This window comes from Rhinolophus sinicus, linkage group LG15 (genome assembly GCF_036562045.2).
Source record: "Rhinolophus sinicus isolate RSC01 linkage group LG15, ASM3656204v1, whole genome shotgun sequence".
In the NCBI taxonomy this organism is placed as follows: Eukaryota; Metazoa; Chordata; class Mammalia; order Chiroptera; family Rhinolophidae; genus Rhinolophus; species Rhinolophus sinicus.
In genome coordinates, this window is record NC_133764.1 from 24,720,053 (window position 1) to 24,739,454 (window position 19,402).

At 32.6% G+C, this 19,402-nt stretch overlaps 1 protein-coding gene and 1 pseudogene across 1 annotated transcript in view; one reads left to right on the top strand and one right to left on the bottom strand.

Moving 5' to 3' along the window:
* The first annotated feature begins 621 nt into the window (after nucleotides 1-621).
* On the top strand, nucleotides 622-942 carry LOC109447806 (U6 snRNA-associated Sm-like protein LSm3; annotated as a pseudogene).
* A 9,805-nt stretch (nucleotides 943-10,747) lies between these two features.
* The window catches only part of BRIP1 (BRCA1 interacting DNA helicase 1), a 153,031-nt gene continuing 144,376 nt past the window's right edge, over nucleotides 10,748-19,402 (bottom strand). Inside the window, exons 17-19 of the mRNA XM_019732469.2 lie at nucleotides 15,994-16,076; nucleotides 12,946-13,275; nucleotides 10,748-11,634 (exon numbers count right to left, since the gene is read on the bottom strand). Of these exons, the coding sequence (XP_019588028.2) occupies nucleotides 10,874-11,634; nucleotides 12,946-13,275; nucleotides 15,994-16,076 (1,174 nt within the window). The 3' untranslated portion in view covers nucleotides 10,748-10,873. The remainder of the gene's footprint in view (nucleotides 11,635-12,945; nucleotides 13,276-15,993; nucleotides 16,077-19,402) is intronic.

Consider the following 19,402-nt stretch of genomic DNA (forward strand, 5'->3'; position numbering starts at 1 on the left):
AAATGAGTACATTCCCACAAGAAAGAATTCCCAATTCCAGAAAAAATATTGAAATTGGTCAAAGCTGCAAAGTACTAACGGGAACATTATTAAAACCATATGATCTGACCATATGTTTCTGCAGACATTTGTAACCAAAGTAAATATTCAGACGTGTCATGAATGGTCCAACTTTGAGGAGGTAGCAACAAAAAGAAAAAAGTCCCAAGTTATAGTTTTAAGTCTTTTTACTTAAGTATTGAATGAATGGATAGTATCATAGAACTTGTACCTTCAGATTTTAAATGGATAGGTAGAAAAGAGTTTAGATGAATACATTGATGTTGAAAATGGGTAAATAATAGGTGCTTGGGTTATTTGAAGTCAGCATTTTGGAACACAAGTAATATGCTTCTCCTTGTCCCTACTGCTTCTAGGAAGAGTGGAGTTTAGAATTATTTCTAGGTGAGTGCAGGGCCTGGGATAAATAGTATTTGGCTTACTCCCTTCTATCCAACGTTAGAAACAGGTATTGGCAGAGTGAAAATGAACACGATGAGCAGACTTGAAAGTGGCTGGGAGATTGTAAAAGGTTACTAGGCAACCTGAGATATATTTATGCAAAAAAGGACATGGGGAAACATGGTGGATGATGTGGGCCAGCAACAAACTACCAGCTCCATAGAAGACACCCTGGGTCTCATTGGGCTCAGCCTGGATGAGCAAATTTATGTGATGATGAGAAATGACAGAGAGCTTCGAGGTAGATTACATGCTTATGATCAACATTTAAATATGACAGTGGGAGATGTGGAAGAAACTGTGACTACTATAGAAATTGATGAATAAATATATGAAGAGATCTATAAGTCAACGAAATGGAATATTCCGATGTTCTTTGTCCTGGGAGATGGTGCTGTACTACTAGTTGCCCCTCCACTGAGAGTTGGCTGGAATGAATAATTTATACTCTATGGAAAATAGGAAACTTTGTATGATTGCCTCTTTAAATGTAGAAGATATTCCAAAAAAATCTATGTATATTTTGATATTAAGAAATGACCAAGGATTCTTCCACTCCTGAAATGAGTTGATTTGCAGGTAACTTACAAATTCTTAAGTTAAATTGCATTTTAATTTTTCTTCAACCTTTCCTATAAATGTGATCACCACGACGCAGCACTCTTTTTCAGGAGTTGATTTGCTTCATTGTTTTTCCAGACACTTTCTGATTTTTAAAAATTTAATTAGATGTTTCCTTTTATGATTTAAAAAAGGATGTGGGTTTATGGATCATTTATTTATATGTAAGAATCTATCCCATTGTTTCTTAAGAATAGCTGGTGGAACCTAGTTACTTTTATCATGCAGGTTGCTTCCATGAGTTACTGCCCATCCTTTACCCAGGTCAAGCCTATCAAAGCATGGGATCTGGATTTGTGTGCCTTGGAATGATTCTTTGTGGGAGTCATTACCAGACACCATTATCAGACATCAATACCTCATCTGTCCTTATCTGACATTTCTTATTTATACATTTCTGTTTTGAAGAGAGTTTGAGATTGTTTTTTTTTTTTTCCCTTTGCAATTCTTAAGACACTGGAGCACATATTAAAAAGCAATTTAAAAATTGCTTTTCATTTTATAATTCACATGAAAATTTAAAAAGTGCCTCATTTACATTTGAAGGCTTTAAAAAGTGACAAGGCATCAATGTAGCTATTAAATAAGTTTACCTTCATTCTTCACTGAAGTCTGATAAACCATTAATGTGGTTTTTAAATGGTTCAGAGCAGCACTGTCACCAGTGACATAAATTTTATTCTTCTGGTCTGTATTCTGATTCAGTTAAGCAATGGCAAAGGGATTTTGTGCAACTTAATTTAACATTCAGGAAGACTGGATTTTTATCAGCACAGAATTCTTGGAAAAAGCTTTTCAAAAAACTCCTATGGAAAAAAAATAAGGTGGAAAAGACTTAGGGAAGGCATATCACACCAATAATTACATAGGTTACCTAGAAAAATACTGCTGGTTGCAGTAATTTATTAAGGTTATTTGTATGTGTATGTTAGTCAATGAGAAGACAACTAAATGAAGAATTATTGCATATAATGTTAACAATAAAACAAATATATTATCACTAAAATCTGTTATCACCAACATGTGCAACTTCTAATAAACTCTATGGTTGGATGCAGACACAAAGAATGAGTGGCTTTTTAATGAGTATCTTAATTTGTTAACTTCTTGGTTATATATAATTTCTCTAAGAATGCCTTGAGGAAGAGGCTAAGTCAAGTTAATATGAACTAAATTAAACTACATTAAAAACAATGCGGTGTGTTGCTATCTGTGACCTTTGTCTAGGTAACAAATCTCTCTGGGAATCAGTTACCTCATGTTTAATATAAGAGAATTAGATTTCTAAAGTTATGGCCTAATCTAAAATACTAAAACAGTAATAAACAATACAATAAAGAAATCAAAGCGGCAATTAAAGTAGCCAGTCTCAAGATAGCATGGTTCAGTTCAGTTTGTGGAACTAAACAGTGCCACAAATTGGGTACTTACTATTTTAAAGCATGTATCAGATACAAGAGTGACAAAGACAAACAAGGTTTTACTTTGCACAATCATGTAAGTCTGATATGAGACAGATGCAAAAATAAACAACTGAACATAGTGTTGAAAATACTATGTTGAAGTTATACACTGCAGGCCCAAGATGAAGTACACTTAATGCAGTTAGAAAGACACGGTAAGTTTTCAGAGGAATAACTTAGTTGAATTTATCAGGATGAGTAGGAGTTTGCTAGGTTAAGGAGAGGAGGGGGATTAGCAAAAACAATGGATGTGAAACAGCGTGGTCTTGTTTTAAAACTGTGAAGTATAAAGTTAGCAAACGCTGGCAGATGTGGTTGGAGGTATTGGCAAAGACCAGATCCAGGTGGAGTTTTGATCTTGTATAGAGAAGGATTTTAAACAGATGAGGGATGTGGTCAGAGTTGCATTTTAGATTGGCTAATGGGCAACAAAGTAGAAGGTGGACTTTCGGGGAAAGACTGGTGGCAAAGTGAATAGTTAAGAAATATTACTCTAGGGGCGGCCAGTTAGCTCCATTGGTTAGAGCGTGATGCTCTTAACAAGGTTGCTGGTTCAATCCCCACATGGGCCACTGTGAGCTGTGCCCTCCACAACTACTAGATTGAAACAGCTACCTGACTTGGAGATGATGGGTCCTGGAAAAACATACTTAAAAATAAATACAAGTTAAAAAAAAAGAAATAAACTAAACTGGGAGGAAAACTGGAGTAGGTATAGAAGGTATAGAAGAATAGAATAAAGGCTAGAAGGACAGAAGATCAGAAAGGTGATCAGAGGATTTTGGTGTTCAAGGTTACACGAGTGAAGAAGTCTCAGCATATAGTCAATGGAAATAGGTGGATAAAATGGAAGCGAAATCCTAAGAGGTGAAGTCAAGAAACTGAGGCTTTGGTATTCGGTAAGTTAGTAAATTGTTAAGAATTTGTAATTGGAGGTTATGATACCTGGGGACTAGTTCTGACTCTAATGTCACTAGTTAGCAATGTTACCTAAGACAATGTTAAGTTCTTTGGGCTGTTTTGAGAAGATTCCTTCTTTTCATAAAAAAATAATTACTAAGCCTCTGCTATGTGTAAAGCATTATACTGTGCCTTAGGACTATTTCTACCCTCAGAGAGTTTATATTCCTTAATGGATGTTAATGTATCTTTGTTTATAAAAAGGTTATGTTATAAAATTATTATATGCATTATAAAAGTATTATAAAAATGTTATTATTCTGGAAAGCACTCCTTTGGAAAGAGTAAGATACTAAGGCTTGCTTTCAGAATTCTAAGACTATGCCTTTCATAAAGAGATTCTGGCAAACAAAGGTGGACTAAAATCAATGAGTACAAAAATACACCAAAAAAAAAAAAAAGGTGGAAAGAGCTCCATGACCTTTCCCTCATTTTATAAAATAAGGATAACCCCACCTATATTGCTGACTTTGACAGGCTACTTTGAGAACCAAATGAATTAATGGTTGCGAAAACTATAATATACTACTTGCCCCACTCCAAAGCACTACAGAAGATGTACCTGCTATTTCCTTGCTTTGTTTCCTTTAGGTAGGTAAATAACCCAGAGTAGAGGCTAAGAGATCTGAAGATGGGAACATCAGGAAAAACAGCATGTCCTGAATTTCCTCAAGAGTATATTTGAAAAATGTCAGCATTTTTTTCATTAAAAACTTAAAGAAAATTTGTCAAGATGTTTCCTGTTTTAAACAAATTCCACTGTTACCTTACAGATCCTCTAACTAAAATCATAAACTGTGCACGCCAGTATTCATACACTCAACACACACTGCTGTGCGCCTTGCCTTCATTACAGCTCTTGCCACACTGTACCATAAGGTTTACTAGTATATGATTTAGGCTATGAATTCCTGGTGGACATGACCCTCGTCTTACTCATCTTTGGTAGCCCTAGAGCATAGCACAGCTCGTAATGCAAAGCAGGCTCTCAAATATGTCAGATGAATGAGTGGATGGATGAATAAATGCTAGGAAATATGGGAGGCTGTTCTTATCTTTCGGGGGGTCACAGTGTGCCAAAAGACAGACTCACACAATTGCAATATCATGCAATAAATATTACACTGGGACAGAGACAGAAAAAATTTAATTTGTCCTAGGGTGGTAAGAGGCTTGAAAGGCTTCTGAAATAGTGACATTTTGGCTAGTCAACTAGTGAATATGAAACTCAACTCATATGAATCCAATTGTATCAGAATAACACTGTTTATGGACATCTCGGATGGAGTGCAAAATCCAACATTTTTTGTAGGTAAAGTTGGTAGAAGTACATCCTTTAGAATTAAAGAAAGAAAAGACACTCTTGGCCCACAACCAAAGGAATAGAAAAAGTATAAGGGACTTAATGTTGTTAGGCAATAAAAATAAAAAATTTGCAAAGACAAAAGTCACGAGTCTAGAAATTGGTCAAATGAAATAGGTATTTACAAGGGCCAAGTATCACATGACAAAATCCTGACAGAACTAAATACATTATTAATAGAATGCACTATTCAACTCATTTAGTCATAGTCAGTAAATATAATGTTAGGAGTATAAGAGGAAAAAACACAGAGTAAAAAAAAAAAAAAAATCTTGCCCTGCCCTATGGATCTTACATAGAACGCTCTCAATAGATTTCAGTGTTGCTTTGATAACTTTTTTTGTTCGCAATGTACATATACCTTAAGATATAAACATTAAATGTAGAAAAAATAGAAAAATAAATTTAAAAAATAGAAAATAAATTTTCACAATATTTATCTTGCTAGTAAAAAAATAACTACATAGAATTTTTTTCCCCCAAAGGGGTTCAAAGTGCTTTTCAGCACATGAAACAAATTTGAAGGTCCAATTTCAGGATGTTGAGATAACAATTACAGTCGATTACTGTTCAGTTTCCTAACAACTAACATTTGGACAGTGCTTCAGAATTTATAGAGCACTTTCACATACTGCATATCATCGCATTTAATCCTCACACAATAGTTTCCTTACGTAGGTATTACTTACTTTTTTCCCTCTAGAAAATAAAGCTGAGGCTCAGTAATGTAAAATATGATCAAGGTTACTCAGTAAATAGGAGGTTCCTGACCCCAAATTCTGTTATCCTTCTCCTTGCCTGATGTTACAAAAAGTTTCAATGTACTCTATTGCATTGATCTTCATGTTTGATCTATTTCTTATGAAATTATTAATCTCCATTTTAAAATGAAACAGAAAACAGAAGTTCTGAGAATTTAAGCAACTTGCCCAAAGTCAGTCAGCAGGTGGCATTGGAACATGTTTTGAAGTCTAATGGTAAGAGTCCATGTATATTGCCAATCAACTTTAAAGACTAAAATATGGAAATATTAATACATCAATCTACTTTACTACAGTTTACGTTGGCTTATACCAAGGATGGCACAAAGTAATTTTTTATTTTGCCTAACTTCTTCTGCTTTAAGTAATAATTCAGTTTCACAAGCAATACAATAAAGTCCTGGCTGGCAAGGAGGGTTACTTGGGTCCTTTTTCAGCAGATAAAAGAGATCAATATTTGAAAAGATGGTTAATATTTAAATATGAATACCATATGATAGTTTGAAAAAAGAGGAAATATACCAAGTCAATACTTGATACAAATTAATAACAATCAGTATTTAATGTCCTTACATCTTTTCAACTATATATGAATCACATATAAAAGATGATGGCATCTAGCTTAGTTTGCATAAATGACGTTTCCATGTACAATCTTATACTTTATAATAGGATGGGGCCAAATAAAACATTTTAATATTGAGTTTTATAAATATTGATGTAAAATAATTTAGTGTGAAATGATGAAATTTTGGGGAAAAGCATGAGAGAATCAAAATCATATAAATTGTTTAGAAAAGAAAGACCAATGTGATATATAGATGATGTATTACAGAGCTATATACTTGAAACCTATGTAATTTTACTAACCATTGTACCCCAAATAAATTTTAATGAAAAAAAGACCAAGATAAAAATACAAATTTGTTATAAAAGAGTACTAAAATATCTACATGACTGCCTTGTTAACAAATACTGCTTTTAATCAGTATTTACTTAGATTTTCAAAGGTTAATTTCTGAAAATAGTAAGTTTCATACAGCTTTTGTTTTCCTTCGAATATCTTGAAGCTTGTTTATTACAGAGTAGGATTTGGTAATAAGATGGGTTGTTTTGAACCTAGTCCAAGAGTTTAGTTACTGAAAGCAGTTCATTATTATGTGGTTTCACCAATAAGGTGATCCACTGGCTCAGATCCCTTGGATATTATAACAAGGCTCCATTGTAGAGTACAGGAAGCCAGGCAGCTAATGGTTCGTTCTATCAAGTGAAAGCTTAAGAAACAGAATTCTTTTCTTTTTCTTTATAGGCATGAAAATTGTTTAAGGCTAGAGAATCATAAGTCTAGGTCATCTGTCTAATTTTCAATTTCCTGAAGTGATGTTCTTTATTGTATGTTTAATAGCTGTACAGATACTTCATGTTATGGTTTTAGCTTCCTTAGATATTCATTGTCTGCGGTCTTATTTTTTTATTATTAAAAAGTTCAATATTAATACTGCCTTTCTATTTACAAAGGATTGACTGCATTTGTCTATGGAAATAGATAAGAAACTACCAAGACTTCATAAAGGCTAAAGTAAAATCTTGTGTAACTCATTGATAAATATGAGATTAAAAAGAGCATGACCAAGAGTAATCGTGTGGTATTCATATACAAAAGAATGACACCACTGAGATTAAATGACTACAATAACCAGTCTTTCAAGTGATTTTACAACAGGCACTTTGGTTTCATGAAATTTTATAAGCAACCCTAAAGAATTAAATATTTCGAATGTGTTTTACTATAGGATAACAACATGACAAAGTCATACTGCAGGAAAACAATGTGAGAAAGCCTTTTTAAAAAAGTAGTATATTGAATAGACGGATCATAATGAAGGCTAAATACAAACCCTTATGTGACCTTTGAAACAGTGCCAAAATAAAAACTATGTAATAATTAAATGCATTGTAGTAGCATATTAAGAGTTGTCATTAATTTCCAACACAACTACTGTGTTTCCCCAAAAATAAGACCTAGCCAGACAATCGTCTCTAATGTGTCTGCTGGAGCAAAAATTAATATAAGACCTGATCTTATTTTACTATAAGACTGGGTTAGAATATAACATAATAAATATATAGTATAATACTGGGTCTTAACACTAACTTTTGCTCCAAAAGACACATTAGAGCTGATTGTCCAGCTAGGTCTTATTTTCGGGGAAACACGGTATAACAAGTTTTAAATGATTCATCTAAATTTCGAAAGTCAAGTCATGAAACATCTACTCTTTACATTGTACCTTTCTTCCATGAATAAAGCCCTTTCTCCAAATGGTAGTTTCCTTGGTCTGTGGCCTGCATGCTCTATGTACTTTCAGCCCTTGAATAAATTCAGTAGTAGATAATTACTTCATATGCATTAAATGGGTAAATTACCTGATAAACATTTTCTATCTTAAATATCTCAAAAGCCTTAAAGAATAAACCAAATATTTTTTTCTTCTTAGTATATAACAATTCCTTATTGGTCGGTCTATCTATCTATCTATCTATCTATCTATCTATCTATCTATCTATCTATCAATCAATCAATCATCAGGGGAGGCTTTGTATATAGTACCCCAGATATATGATTTACTCACTAATAATTGACGGCTGGCCATGTGCCAGATACTCTTTTAAATGCTTTTAATGTTTTAACTTATTTAACTCTCTAAAATATCTCTTTAAAAAGTATGTAATCACTAATGAAAATATCCTACCTCCTACTCTATTACAAGGTTAGTACTTTGCTCCTTGCAATATCCTCTTGGTCCAAGTTATAATCTGAGGAGACCATATACCTGTTTCAAAACTGACATCGTTGTACAAAATTTCAAAACATCTCTTGGAATTTCTAAAAGCTTGTGGCACATCTCTACATACATTCTAAGCAATGTAAATTTTTTGCCTTGGAGAGAATTATAGTTTGGAAAGAATAAATCTTATCTACTGAATAGGATGGTATGTGAGATCAAGTTGGATAATAATATTAAGTTACGACAAAAAAATAACATGCATGAGTTTTCTCATGTAGTTTACCAATTCTTCTAAAGGCAATCTTAAGGGACTAAAAATGTTTTAATCACAGCACTGTTAAAATAAATATCTTGCTTCCTAAATTATTATGCACATATTCATGCAATTATTCCCTAAAGGTAGATGAGTGTCATTTCAATTTTTCTATAAAACGGTTTGATTTATTCTACTGATTTTGGAACAAAAGCAAATGAAAATTGATTTTCAGAGTAAAATAACATATATTCCTTTAAATTATAGATTTTTAAAGCTGAAAGGGATTTGCATGATTTTGTAGTACTAAATTCTGCATTTCACAGATGAAACATTCCCCAAGAGGCATAGTGATTGCCAACATGACTTAACAAATGAGTGGCAGAGCCAGGAATAGAGCCCAAGTCGCTTGTCTTCTACCTGGTATTCTTTTATTACCCCACTCCCTTTACCTGTGAATTAAGAGCTATAGCAGAGAGGAGAAATGGCTACACCCTTTCAAAACAATTTAGAAATTACTTTCTAATCTAGTGTTTTGTAACCTATTACTAACTGATCAACTAAAAAATTATATGATTCTAGTTAGGATCGAATTCCACCCAATTTATAGATGAATTCTTTAACTTGTAAATTATCAATTTAAATTTCTTTAAACTATGTTTAGAGATGTAACATCCAGTGCTACAGAGACAGTTAAACTGTATTCAACCTAAACACCATCAAAATAAAAGTAAACATATCCATATATAATTCATTTACCCAAATGAATATAAAAGAAACTTGACTGCTGGGAATTTTGACTTGAAAAGAATACCACATCCACAACTAGAACAGCTCATAAAATTTCAATTCAAATCACTCACAAGAAGCCTCAATGTCCATAGAAATAGCATGTTTCTTAGAAAAAAATCAGTGAATGCAGTTTTGGAACGACATCACAGAAGACCATCTTTTATAACCATTTTTGACCTGAAGTATAGCTTCATTCACAAAAACATGAACAAAGTCAAAATTTACAGAAAGGCTTACTGAGCTTTAAAGGAACATTTTTCAACTATAGTTACATGTTTGCATTTACTTATCAAATTTACATATAAAGTTTTCTATCTTAACAGTTGCAAAATTAAAGCCTTTATGCTAGAACATGTCACTTTATCCCCACAATGATGATGAAGCTAAATAATCAGACTTGAAAATTTGGAGTCCTTCATTTGGCATTTTATAACTTTACAGAAGTTTGCTTCACATTGTTTGTGGGAAACGAGTAAACTCGTCATATCGCCTCTAGTTGGAACCGGCAAAAATTTTGCAAAGTAAATAAATAGAGACCTCTTTTTAAACTAAAACACTGAAAGTTTCATAGAAAAATATCAAATAGATCAAAAGATATGAATATTTTACGGAAAGTCTAATTTTGGCGAGAAAATGTCAAAAAAGCCCCGCATTATGACGCGATTTGGCAGGGAAATGCCCGCATACAAAGTGTTAAAATATGCTTGATTTTGGTTTATCAAACAAATGTAAAACAACTTCAATTAAGAATGCATGCAGTTTTCTTCCTTAATTCTTAATTACTTATAAGTAGGCAGTTTAATACAGGAATAAACTTTTCAAGAACACTTAGATTTCTAAAAAAAAAATCTCAGATCAATTTGAGGTAAAATCTATAGTGAAACATGGCTAAGGTGTGCCTGAATTAGACAGCTATTAATGTTTATGTATCAGTACGAAAACAAGTGGATGAAGAATGCTACAAAATACAAATATTTACGTAAAATTTAAAGTGCCTTAGACAACTACACATCTTTGTGTAGTTGATTGATTTTAAATTGCATTTAGCTAAGGAAGACTTGTTGGAGAAAAATATTTTGTATGAATCACTATCAAAACTCAAGGATGGTAAAACTTACATTTCTGAACATTTAAAAACTCTAATGATAATGAATTAAAGTGGAAAATATACTTCAAATTTTTAAAAAATGACACCACTTATCCAATGTATAAATTATCATTTATGATGGTTTAATATAACCACAATGACATATTTTTATAGCTTGACAGTTAAGTATTATTATCTAACACCAGGGAACAGACCTTTATTTTTTGAAGAAGACCGTTCAAAGTTCTTTATATCCATTTCACGAGTTTCCCCCAGTTCCAATTCATTTATACAAGTTGTTTTTTACATTACTACCAATGTCATCAACTTTACTGTCTTTAATATGCATGACTGTATTCAATTTGGCATCTGTGCAATCCTCAGCTTCCATTTCCCCGACTGAATCTATTCCATTCATAGTCCTAACTTCAAAAAGATCTTCAGCTAGGACACAATTTGTATTATTAGCCAATCTATTATCTCTGTCAGTTTCAACTAGTTCATTTTTTTCTTCATTTGTATCTACAGGGTCATAAAGTTCAGGTGTGAAGTAGATAGAGTCATCTTCTGCTTCTGTTTCACAATCTCTATTTGGAGTGGAAAGTTTAGTTTCTTCACTTACTAGAGACAATTCAATGCCTGGATCCAGGGTTTCTTCACAGCCGAGCAGCTGTTTGGAATGATCTTTTTCAAGAAGAGCAGCATCAATATTTATTGATGAAATAGTGGTTTCTGACTGAGTGCATGGTCCAAGTGATGTGTTTATGCTCAGAGACGAGGACTCAAATTTATCTGGGAGTGGCAAATCCGTTTTACATCCCTTTTCTGTTTTGAAAGTGGAAGAACTAGAGGCACAGTCCTCTGATGACCTAAATTTAGGTGGTGTTGTCAGAATTTTACTAGTAAGCTGCTGTCCCAAAGAATTAAAGCTAGACCAGCTAATTCTCTTTGTTTGTTTGTTAAAGGTTGGGCTTGTGGATCTGGATATCACAACTTTTTCTGCTTTCACTGCCTGGGCAGATTCTTCCAATAATACTGGATCATCTATGAATACAAAAATTGAAGATTGTTAACTTTCTGCACCTAACATAACAATTGTTCTATTAAAATGATTTTTGTTAGAAATACTACAACTATATAGGATACATAATTTTGAGCCCACAACCAGTAGTAGCAGGATTTTCATCTTAGAAGGTAAAACACAAAATGTTAATTCTGAAAGGAATCTTAGGTCTCCAGTGATTCCCAACCCAAGTTAAAATACTGTCTGATAAATTATCAAATTTGACGCCAAGGATCTCAGGAATGAGAAAAGGAGAAGTAAAGAGGAAGATGGCTGAGTAAAGGAGGGAATAGGCTGTAAAAATTTGCCTTGAAAATCCACCAACAAATGATTAAAAAGAAACTGATCTAGATTAATTCCCTTAGGGAGACTGACAACCAGAAAGACTAAGATGTAAAACTGGTTAATTAGACCCGAACTAGAACCTACGTTTCCTGATTACCAGTATAATGGCCCTGAATTCACTATGACGTTTATTTAGGATAGAAGCATATATTATAAAATATTTTTAAATGGGTACATTAAACTATTATCATATATTAATTAAAACAATTGAAATAACTTCCAATGATATAAACCACAAACTTTGTCAATAAGAGGCCAGACATTAAATATTTTAGGTTTTGTGGGTCTATTGTATCTATCTCAACTACTCAATTATGGTCTTCTAGTATAATAATAGAACTAGTCAAGTCTGCTGTTATATACAATATGGAAATAAATGGGCGTTGAGTGTGTCCCATTTAACTTTGCAAAAATCAGACAATAGGCCAAATTTGGTCCATAGGCCAGTTTGCCAATCCTTGATATAGACCATTATATTTTAATATATTTAAAAATATTTTTTATCATTTAGAACAAATGATTTTTACTTCCCTAACCTAAGAAATTCATGTAAAAAAATCTATAAATTAGACCAATTTTTAAAATACATCTACCATTTGTTTAGTACTTTATAACGCTGTGATATTGGTCATGTTGTTAGATCTTCACAACCCAACCTGGAGCGATAGGCAACAGATAATTCTTTTTCTATTAAGACTCAAAAAAGTTAAATGACCTGCTAGTTAGTGGCAAAGCTTGTTAGTAGAAAACCAAAAAATATACTCAGGTCTCCTGACAAGAGTTTGTTACCATTCCAATCAATACACTATATACTATTTCATTAATTTATGGTAACACTTTGTATTACAAACCAATATATTTAAGGAAATTAATCTATAACAATATCATTTCACTAAATACAATGCAATACTTCTCTAGCAAATGTAAATGGACAGAACTTTTCATACCTTTATCCTTTCTGGAGGTGATGTCACTTGGTAGAGAAGAACTTTCAGTTATCATTTTAGGACACTCTAGTTCTTGGACACACATTTTTGCTTCATCATCCCTAGGACTTTCTGGTGATGGATGACTTGCTGCTTCTAATAAATAAGTTGAGGCATTGTCCTTCAAACAGGCCACTTCAAGTGTAAACTCATTGTCCTGTACAGACTTTCCATCCTTTTTGAATACATTAGTGACCTTTTGGTGCTTTTTGGAAAACTCAGCCAAGGACTCCAGTGCACTTTCAAAGGTTGAATGGTGCTGAATCTGCTGCCGTATCCATTTAGAAAGTCCTAAGGAAAAAGTAAATCCAGAAAGAAATGCTGATTTTTAATTACTAAGATATTATATATTAAGAAAAAACTTAGATAATTTTTCTCATGAAGTAATCTACTTGAATTTAGAGTATATAGAATGGTTCTCAGTGTTTTTCCTGTTTTTGACCTTCATATGTACAATATGCTCATGTATCACTAACATTTCTCTTTATATGCAGCGATTGTCAACTGAAGGGAGGGAAGAGGCAGTGGGAGAAGAGTGAGGAGGGGGAAATATATTATTCGTCAGTTTAAAATAACTGGGGAATAAGGCCAATTCAATTCCAATATAATTCCCCACAAAAACTGCCTTCCTTTTAATTGTAGGGAAACTAGAATTTGTAAAGAACACAATCTTCCATTCCGACTTTCTAAATTTGATACCTTTTGCAAAAATTCAAGATTCCAGTCTCATAGGTTCTTTTTTGCTCCTCTTTTCCTTTAATTCTAAATATTTCTTAAACTTTTCTGGGGGAGAGTGTGTAAAAAGAATAACACTGTTTTATGGGCAAATCATGTCACATGTAAATATTAAATAATTATTTTTTAATACACAAATAATCAAGTAGTAAGGGACAAGATTTGACCTGTGACATGAAAACTGCACAAAATTGAACCATATCGAATACAATATATTTACAGTATGATTCACTTCAGAATGAAATTAAAACAGGTATTTGAATTTTTAGAAAATAAATGTTCTCTATTGATGTTACTAAACTATCATCTTTTGGAGTAGTTAAAAAAAATCACTATGGTATTTTAAGATTAGGGAAAGAAAAGATAGGACTTCAAGCAACTTGAAATTCCATTTTAAAAACATTCCTTTAGTTTTTTTCCCTCAGTGGAGTTTTCCCCCTATTTTTATGCAAATTGATTTAAAACTGAATCATCACAAGGAGTTAGTATGCTTAGATAAGGAAAGATTTCACTCTTTGAGTCTCAGAAAAAATAAAAATATCTCAACAAAACTGAACTATAATGTAAAAGTTTAAGTTCTAGATTTTAAAATAAGAAAACAAAATTAAATAAGCATTTCCTTTTAAGTGCTTTGGTTTTCTTTTCTAAAAGGAGAAAATAATTATACCAAGTAAAAATACAAAATTTTCCTAAATTGAAAAAGTTTAGTACTATAATTATACCTCTTTCATTTTAACCTTTTTGTAATCAAAGAAAGCCTTTTCAGTGTAAAATATCAGTTTGCTTTTGAGACTTAAAAGAATCTGAGCTCCACCTGCTGACTAAACATAAGCACTTAACATTTTGCTTTTAGTTATGTCTTGACTTACATACGATGGCTGGCTTTACATACAAAGGGAAGAAGACAAATGAAGAAGCCTTTGTTACTTTAATCCAGGTGGATACGTGTTAATATCAAACCAAATATAATAATTAGGCTCTGAAATGGAAAAAGTATAGTCCATACCCATAGACAGCTAATCTGAAACAAATTTAAAATTTAGCATTTCTTCATTATAGTATGAACTTTTCAGCATTAAATATAATAATAAAGATGCAAATATGTCCAACAGTTTTTTAATAACTGATGGATTCCTGGTGTTGACTTTGAAGGGACCATGTTACCATGTTTCCCGAAAATAAGACGAAAATACAATATTATATTATATTATCTAAGACCCAGTCTTATATTGTATTAAAATAAGACTGGGTCTTATATTAATTTTTGTTCCAAAAAACGCATTAGAGCTGATGGTCCAGCTATGTCTTATTTTCGGGGAAACACGGTATTGCTGAATAAAAATTACAAAGGCTCCTCAACTTATGATGGGGTTATGTCTCAATAAACCCACCATAAGTTGAAAATATCCTAAGTTGAAAATGAATTTGCACACACCTAACCTACCGAATATCATAGCTTAACCTAGCCTAATACCTCAAACGTGCTCAGAACACTTACATTAGCTAAGAGTTGTGTAAAATCAGTTAACATGAAGCCTATTATATAATGCCCAGTATCACTAGATAGTACCCTGCCACATATCACTATCCCATGAAAAGATAAAAATTCAAAATTCAAAGTACAGTTTCTACTGAAAGTGTATCACTTGTACCATTGTAAAGTTGAAAAATCCTAAGTCAAACCAGTGTAAGTTGGGAACCATCTGAATAGGTACATAATATGCCTTCATTTGATTGAAGGAAAAATGACCATCTATTTGATTTTGCAGCATGCAATGGTGTTTTCCTTTTAGAAAATACTAACTCTGACATAAACTCTATAATAACTGAAGCTTTTCTAAACCAACCAACCAACAACAAACCTCAACATATCCCAGAATGAAAGAATAAAGAATCCTAAACAGCCAAAGGAGATGTGTTTGTGTGCTTAAATGTAAAAACTTAATATTTCTTAGAAAATTCATTTCTATACAACAGCATTTTCTCTGACAATGATAAATTATTACTATGTTACTGAGTCAAATCCCACATTCTATGAAATTGGAGGATCCTAATTGATTAATACTATTTTGGTAACTCACCAGATTCTCCTCTATAAGGATTTTTTGGTAAACATATAAGCATTAAAAGGCTAGATTTCTGGTCAAAATGAATTATACATGTTTGATCTAATAATTTAAATTCTCTGTCCAACTCATTGTCTTTAAAAATGGAAGTCATGAAATAACAAAGATTGTTATCAATTCTTTCTCGAAGCCCAGTTGAGAATCTTACCAGATATATATCGACTTGGATTGCTCCTGAAACGATCATCCACTAGAATAAGAGCTCCCCAATCATTTTTGTGTCGAATACACCTATGCAAAATAAGGAGAAAATAAAGTAGGTATAATTTTGAAAATAAAATCTAAATTTCTAGTGGGACAGACAGAAGACTGAAGAAATCAATGATGTGTCAGTTACATATTCCTTTAATCAAAGTCGTTATGATGAACAAGGTTATAGAAACTACTCAAAGTGTATAAAAACTCTCCTACTTCTGTCAGCTACTGATAACTTACAGCCCAAAATGTTATATGCACTCTATTTTGAAAGTCAAAAAAAGAGAAAATATTTTCCAAAACCTTCCTTAGCCACATAGATTATCTTTTACCTTATATATTATATTAGTTGTCGATTTTATTCTAGTTTAATGAGTTTTATCATGAATGTTTAATTTTATAAATAAATTTGATATGCACCAGTTGATATGCTCAAGCAGTTTTTCTTCTTTAGACTGGTGGATGACACTGGCAAAAATTTGAATATTGAGCCAGCCTTTCATTCCTGGGATAATCACACATGGTCATGGTGCACTATTCATTTTATAGATTATTGGATTTGATTTGCTAACAATTTTATATTAAAAAATAATTTTTAAAAAGTAAGAGTACAATTCAGGAGTTTTTAGTACATTTACAAGGTTGTACAACCTATACCATTATCTATTACGGAACATTTTTATCTCATCAAAAAGAAACCCAAGCTCATTATTAGTCACTTTCAGTTACCCCAATTATTCTCTCTAATCCCTGGTGACCACTAATCTACTTTCTGTCTCTATAAATTTGCCTATTTTGGACATTTTCTATAACCAGAATCATACAATATATGGCATTTTGTGTCTAGCTTCTTTCACTTAGCATGTTTTCAAGGTTACTTGCATTGTGCATCAGTACTTCATTCTTTTTTATGGCTGAATAATATTCCACTATCTGGATATACCGCAATTTGTTGATCCATTTATAAGTTAATGGGCATTTGGGTTGTTTCCACCTTTTGATGATTATGAATAATGCTATTATGAACATTTGTGTACACATTTTGTGTGTGTACATGTTTTTCATTCTCTCGGATATATACCTGGGAGTGGAATTGTTGGATTGTATGGAAAATCCATGTTTAACTTTGAGGAACTACCACTTTTTTCCAAAGCTGTCACACAATTTTACACTGCCATTAGTTATGTATGAGATTTCCAATTTCTCCATTTCCTCACCAACACCTGTTATTGTCCATCTTTTCATTATATGTACCCTAGGAGATGTGAAGTGGTATTTCATTGTGGTTTTAATTTAAATTTCCGTATGACTAATAATGTTAAGCATTTTTTGATGTGCATACTAGCCACTTGTGTATCTTTCTGGAGAAATGTTTATTCAAACATTTAAAAATTGCATCATTTGTCTTTTTATTTTTTAATTCTAAAGTTCTTTATATATTCTGGACAGTAGACCCTTTTCAGATACATGACTTGCAAATATTTTCTCCCATATGAGTTGTTTCCATTTCTTAATTGTCCTTTAAAGAACAAAAGTTTTAACTTTGACAAAGTCCAATTTATGTAATTTTTAAAAAGCTGCTTGTGCTTCTGATGTCAGGTTTAAGAAATCATTGCCTAATCCAAGGTCAAGAAGATTTACAACTTGTTAGTCTTTGATGCATTTTGTATTCACTTTTGTATATGGTGTGGACATGAGGTAGGGTCTAACTTCATTCTTTTGTATGGGCTATCCAGTTATCCCAGTATCATATGTAAAAAAGACTATTCTTTCCCCATTGAACTGTCCTGGCACTTTTGTCAAAAATCAATTCACTGTCAACGTATGGGTTTGTTTCTGGATCTTCAATTGTATCCCTTGTTTTATATGTCTATATTATGCAGTAAATAACAATCTTGATTATTGTACCTTTGCAGTAAGTTTGAAATTGAAAATTGTCAGTTATCCAATTTTGTTCTTTTTCAAGATTTTTGTGGATATTCTGGGTCTCTTTCAATTTCCATATGAATTTTGGGATCTACTTCTCAATCTCTGCAAAAAATCCAGCTGGGACTTTGGTTGGGAATGCATTGAATCTGTAGATCAATTTGGGAGAGTATTTCTATATTAACAAGTCTTCCAATCCATCATCATGGAATACTTCATTTAGAAGTTTCTTTCAACAATGTTCCACAGCTTTCAGTGTATAAGTCTTGCATTTTTTTTTTTTTTTGTTAAAGTTATTCCTAAGTATCTTATTCTTTTTGATGTTATTATAAATGGAATTTTCTTAATTTCATTTTTAGACAGTTCATTCCTAGGGTACAAAGATGCAATTGAGTTTTGTTTACTGAATATGCATCCTGTAATCTTGCTGAACTTGTTTATTAGCTCTATCACTATTTTTATAAATTCCTTAAGATTTCTATGTAGATTATCATACGATTTGCAAATTTAAAGATAATTTTGCATTTTTTACAATATGCTTATTTTTTTCTTTCCTAATTGCTTATAACCTCCAATACAACACTGAATACGAGTGGTCAGAGAGGATATTCTTATTTTGCTCTCAAACTTAGGGGAAATTATTCAGTCTTTCACTGTTAAGTGTAACTATAGGTTTGTCACAGATGCCCTTTAGGGTTAAGTAACTATATATACACTTCTATTCCTACTTCGTTGAGTGTTTTATCATGAAAATGTGTTGGATATCGTCAAATATTTTTTCCTCATCTTGAGATCATGTGGTTTTTGTATTTTATTTGAATAGGGTGTGATTAATTTTAGTTGAAGCAACTAAATTGGTTGGCTGTTGACCAACCCTGCATTCCTGGGATAAATCCACTTGGTCACGGTGTATAATCCTTTTAGTAAGTTGCTGGATTCAGTTTTCTACTTTTCTGTTGGGGATTTTAAGGTCTTCTAAGGTCTTTCCTGAGCACGAGCATCTCTTTGGTTATGTGCACAGTCCTACACACGTGTGGCCCATTAAAGTCCCAGGAACATGTCAGAAAATTTAAAGCCCCCTATGGACATCTCATTTCCTAGTTTTTCCCTTTAAGCTTTTTAGTTAGCCTATTATTTGCCCCAATTTCATTCATTGTCTCATGAAGCAATGGCCTGAGTAAGCTTTAAGTCAAGTCAAATAAAGACAGCCTGTGAATGGTGTCTTCCAGGGAACCACCAGACAGGTTCCATAACAATTCTCCAAGAATAAGATCCAGCCCCTCCTGTGGTTGGCATGTTACTGGCTTTCACCATGATTTAGGGCTACTGTGAACTTTCTAGAAGAGATCATATAGAATTGGTGTTATTTCTCCTTGCCTATTGAGTAATATTTGCTAGTGAGCTCCTCTGGTGGAGATTTTTTTCAGAGGGCTTTA